The 4,901-nt window shown below is 32.7% G+C and overlaps 1 protein-coding gene across 1 annotated transcript in view; it reads left to right on the forward strand.

The window, feature by feature from the left end:
* The window catches only part of LOC106467808 (glutamate synthase [NADH], amyloplastic-like), a gene marked incomplete at its 3' end in the record, with an annotated part of 40,034 nt that overhangs the window by 15,330 nt on the left and 19,803 nt on the right, over window positions 1-4,901 (forward strand). Inside the window, exons 6-8 of the mRNA XM_022396003.1 lie at window positions 2,225-2,320; window positions 2,761-2,897; window positions 4,231-4,435. Coding sequence (XP_022251711.1) covers window positions 2,225-2,320; window positions 2,761-2,897; window positions 4,231-4,435 — 438 coding nt within the window. The remainder of the gene's footprint in view (window positions 1-2,224; window positions 2,321-2,760; window positions 2,898-4,230; window positions 4,436-4,901) is intronic.

Raw genomic sequence — 4,901 nt, forward strand, 5'->3', positions numbered from 1 at the left:
CACACACACACACACACACACACACACACACACACACACACACACACACACACACACACACACACACACACACAGAGCTCCAAAATGTACTGCCACCGGACCAACCCTCGCCCATATTCATTTATGTATATATAACTAATTGTACTACTGAGTGTGGTTGTATTTACCAAAAATTTATAATGTCGCAAGACAGTTGGCATTTTACCCCATGTAGCGGATATGTAGGACACGTGCCTTGTAAGAATGGGTAAACATAGAGGAGATTGAAAATAGCTTGCTTAATGTGTTTTTTGTTTTTATGGGCCAATGAACTGTTAAGCATCCGATAAAGTAAACTAACCAATTTTTAAATATATTTTCAAGAGTTGCAACATCTGAGGCATAAGATTCGGGGTTTTAGCTCCTAGTATGTTTGTATGCGTGTCTTTGGGAAATAAATCAATAAGATACGAACTCCATTTATGTACTATTTTAATAAACGTTAGGAGGGAGGAATATACAATTTAGTAATATCTAAAATACATAATTAATTCTTGTAAAATTATACATTTTGAATATTTAACTGATTTGCTGCATTTGACCATAACACTAACCTCGCACTTTCGAACAGTTTATTTTTAAATACTTAGATTTCTTTCTGCGACAGCCACTGTCTGTTATCTCTATTGCTTAGTGTTGTCAACTATTCCTGAACAGTAAGTTGTCAGTTCATTATACATTGGAATTTCACTCTAGGTAACTAAAGTTTGTAGAAACTAACAAATAAATATAAACATATACAAAAAAAAAAAGAACTCCGATTCGTCCTAACTTTCACAAGTCTCTGTATCATTCTTTGAATCGAGCTAAATTCTGCTCCATGAAGCAGACACAGGAACATGGCCAAACAGGTACAAGCATCAATGGAATAGCCATTGTTGTATGTAATCTTTATCCAAGCAATACGTTTGTATTATTTTAGGCTAGAAGGATGAGCCTATGGCTAAACGTCTGGAATTTTCTAAAGTTTAGGAAACTACTTGAATGATATAAAACTCGAATTACACTAGAATAGTTTATGATTAACTCGACCCTGTTGCAGATGATTGATTGATTATTGAATTAATGGTTTTTTACTTAGTTTGTCTGTTAGTTTAGACTGGTGAATATTGAGTTTTAAGAGTATAACCCACTTGATCAATCCACCTCTCTAGTAAAGGCGACTGTCCATCGTTTAAAAGGTGCTGTGCTCCCACGGTTGCTTTGTATTGTTTGAATAAAGATTGTTTCATTGTGTTTAAAAGGTGCTGTGCACCCACGGTTGCTTTGTATTGTTTGAATAAAGATTGTTTCATTGTGTATTAAACAACATGTTTAGTCCACTTATATCTTACCACATACAGACTCAGTTTTAATGAAGCTCAGTACTACTTTCCAATATCTTGTCGAGTTCCCATTATATAGCGAACTTACTCGAAATCAGTTTAAACTGAAAATACCACAACTTCTCTCGTAAGTACTGTACATCTCTTATCTATTTCTTTATCGAAACCCAAGACGTATTTTCAAGTTGACCAACTTACTAATCCTCACATCACTTAGTAGAATCGGTTACGTCAGACTTTCGTACAGCAACTAGTGCCACTCATGTGACTGGTCATTTCCTTTCAAAAATAAAGGAGATTGTACCGTCCGGATATCAATTGACCTATCATTGGAGGACACTTCTTTAGATCTCCGTGCATAAGGTGCAGTCTTATAGCCTAACCACCATGGGTAGACCTGGTATTATCTCTAAAGGATTACAATGAACAAAAGTATCTAGAACGAAAGCAACTCGACGACATTCTTGACCATGTTGTGTAAAAACTGCACATACTCTTCTATAAAAGAGAAATTACTACATTAGAATAAGAAGGCAAAGACATATTATATGCTTGAAGTTAGCAAGTAAATGAAACTGTTGTGTTGGCGAATGTTAATTAAACCAAATCTAAGAATTTGTAATGGAATGAACGAAACGTTATTAGCACTAAGTGGGTTGGAATTTGTGTTATTTTTTAGCAAATACTCCTAAAGAACCTGCCCTACAATTAAAAACCATTACGACAATTCTCAAATTGGAAGTAAATATCAATGTATTTAATGTCAATTCGGGAAATTAAGTTTGTTATCAAACAAGTTCATGAGTTGCCATTGAAGTTTATATTATTTTACACTATTATCGTTTATTCTTCAAATTTAGGTGTTTATGTTGAGGAAGCTGGCCACTCACAGAATTCCTTCTGAGGGTCTCCGTTTTTACATCTGTAGTCTTTCCACTGACACGATTGTTTACAAAGTAAGATAATCAATACATTAAGCGTTATTGTAGCAAGAAATTATGTTTTTTTTGTTAAACTTTGTTCTGGCTTTGTAAATTTGGCAAGCCTTGTTTACCCCAATCACCAGGAAATGGTACGATTTAGAAATTGACTTGTTTGTCTATAAACCACTGATAAATTAACACCCTTATTATTGTAAAGGTATACTACAATACTTTCGGTATTATTTTGTGATATAACTACTTGTTATTTTCTTTAACAATGCTTACATAAATAAAGAAAAATTCTCCATATTAAGTCATTAGCTATACAAAAAGTCGATGTTTAGTAACTAAGCCATAAAAACCATTGAATCAACTTAATTTTTTCTTGTATGCCATTGAGTTCGTTTATGAACAGTGTTTAAAAAAATCTATGTGAAAGTATTTAAAGATTAAAATAAACGAATTTCACTCAGGGCCAATTCACATCAAGACAACTGTGGGAATATTATAAAGACCTGTCTAACCCCGAATTTCAAACTTACATAGCCTTGGTTCATGCCCGATTTTCCACTAACACGTTTCCTAGCTGGGAGAGAGCACACCCTCTTAGGTATGATTACAATTCGTATTTTCCACAAAAGATGCCAGAGTGGGAAAGAGTAAAAACTTATTTTCAAATCATATTCTGATTAAAGGGTTAAGACTACATTTTGTTCAATTTGAAAAGAGAAGAGCAATAAAACTAATTTTATAATATTTATTTTGCTTTACTTTTAATACATAATTTGTAGCTTAAACTTGAGTCAGAACTCTGTATGACGGAAAATAATGATTAATTTTTCTTCTCAAAATTATATCTAAATAAATGTTTTATGGGCGTGTTTTGTAAAAATTATTTATAATCTAGTACATTTTTATGTATGTCTTGTCATCTCTTTTAAGTATTGCTTGGTTAGCATTTTGACTTCTGCATATTTTTAAGTTATGTTCAAAAATTCTTCAAATAGGTTGAAACATGCGAAAAAATTAATTCTCTCACACACATTCCTACTTGATCAACTGTACGACCCTGCAAATTCTTAATTGTGATGGTAAAGGCAGTGAATTTTATTATGAATTTAGAGGTCTTCTGTATGGATTGTTCTCCTGGTTTTGGCTTTGTTAGCCTGCTGAGCTGAGGGAGTGCGCTTTAATTTGGACATTTTCAAAATGTAAATGTGCTGCGGGTAAAACATGCGAGTTATTATAGGGTTGTAGCCGATGGTTCCGATTTAAAAAAAAAAAACATTGGTGGTGTAACGTCAATGCGTCTCCTTGACAACCAAGCAAACGTAATGGAGAATTTCAGTCAACGATTATGATTTTTGTGCGCCAGCAATACCAAACATGGGTCGCGTGTATAGCCGATTCGATTATATATATATACGGCGTGACAGACGGACAACCTTTCGTCTTTATATAGTAGATTTGTCACAAATAGATTAAATGTCAAATATTTGTAAAGGAATAAATATTTGGTACCTTACCTATTAAATTTTAAAGTATTTTGTTTTCTCTTATTACAATAAAAATAAGTTAAACCCATGAATGTTTCTGCTGTGTTCTTAAAGTGTGATGTATGGAAAACAAAAATGTAGTAACGCAGTTATTTCGAGTGACCTACTGGGTTTTTTGTTTCTTTCTAGAGTTTTGTGAACTATATTTCATGATTTTATAAATTTTACTTTTAAAAAAAATATTTACTTGGATACCTAACTCGGTGCTTTTAAACTTAATACACTTGGTTGACTGAAAATGTCATTTGACGTTTGTTAGCCTTATATGTTATTACATAAAACTTGCTGTTGTACAGTTTTGTTCATAATTTTACCCACGTTTTTAAAATGTGCTCTTCTGGAATTTTCGAATATCTGATGAGGAACTTAGTTTTTATAAACACGTAGAATGCTAGCTCACAATGGAGAGATAAATACCCTTAGAGGTAACGTCAATTTCATGAGCGCCAGAGAAGGAGTTATGAGCAGCACCCTTTTTGGATCAGATCTCAAAAAGCTTTACCCTGTAGTGGAACCGAAATTGTCAGATTCGGGATGTGTGGACAACGTTTTGGAGTTTTTGGTTATGGCTGGACAGCGGTCACTTCCAGAGGTAACAAATATTTGAGGAGTTTTAAAATGTTTCTTTATGTAAGATGTTTTCAGGAGACAAAATCTGGGAAATAAATCTTTATTCATCATATCTATATTTATAAATCCCCATGTAAAAGATAAGTGATTAACATTGTTTCATCTATATTTATAAATCCCCATGTAAAAGATAAGTAGATTAACATTGTTTCATCTATATTTATAAATCCCCATGTAAGAGATAAGTAGATTAACATTGTTTCATCTATATTTATAAATCCCCATGTAAGAGATAAGTGATTAACATTGTTTCATCTATATTTATAAATCCCCATGTAAGAGATAAGTAGATTAACATTGTTTCATCTATATTTATAAATCCCCATGTAAGAGATAAGTGATTAACATTGTTTCATCTATATTTATAAATCCCCATGTAAGAGATAAGTAGATTACATTGTTTCATCTATATTTATAAATCCCTGCTA

The sequence above is a fragment of the Limulus polyphemus genome, unplaced genomic scaffold (assembly GCF_000517525.1).
Source record: "Limulus polyphemus unplaced genomic scaffold, Limulus_polyphemus-2.1.2 Scaffold2748, whole genome shotgun sequence".
NCBI classification, from domain to species: domain Eukaryota; kingdom Metazoa; phylum Arthropoda; class Merostomata; order Xiphosura; family Limulidae; genus Limulus; species Limulus polyphemus.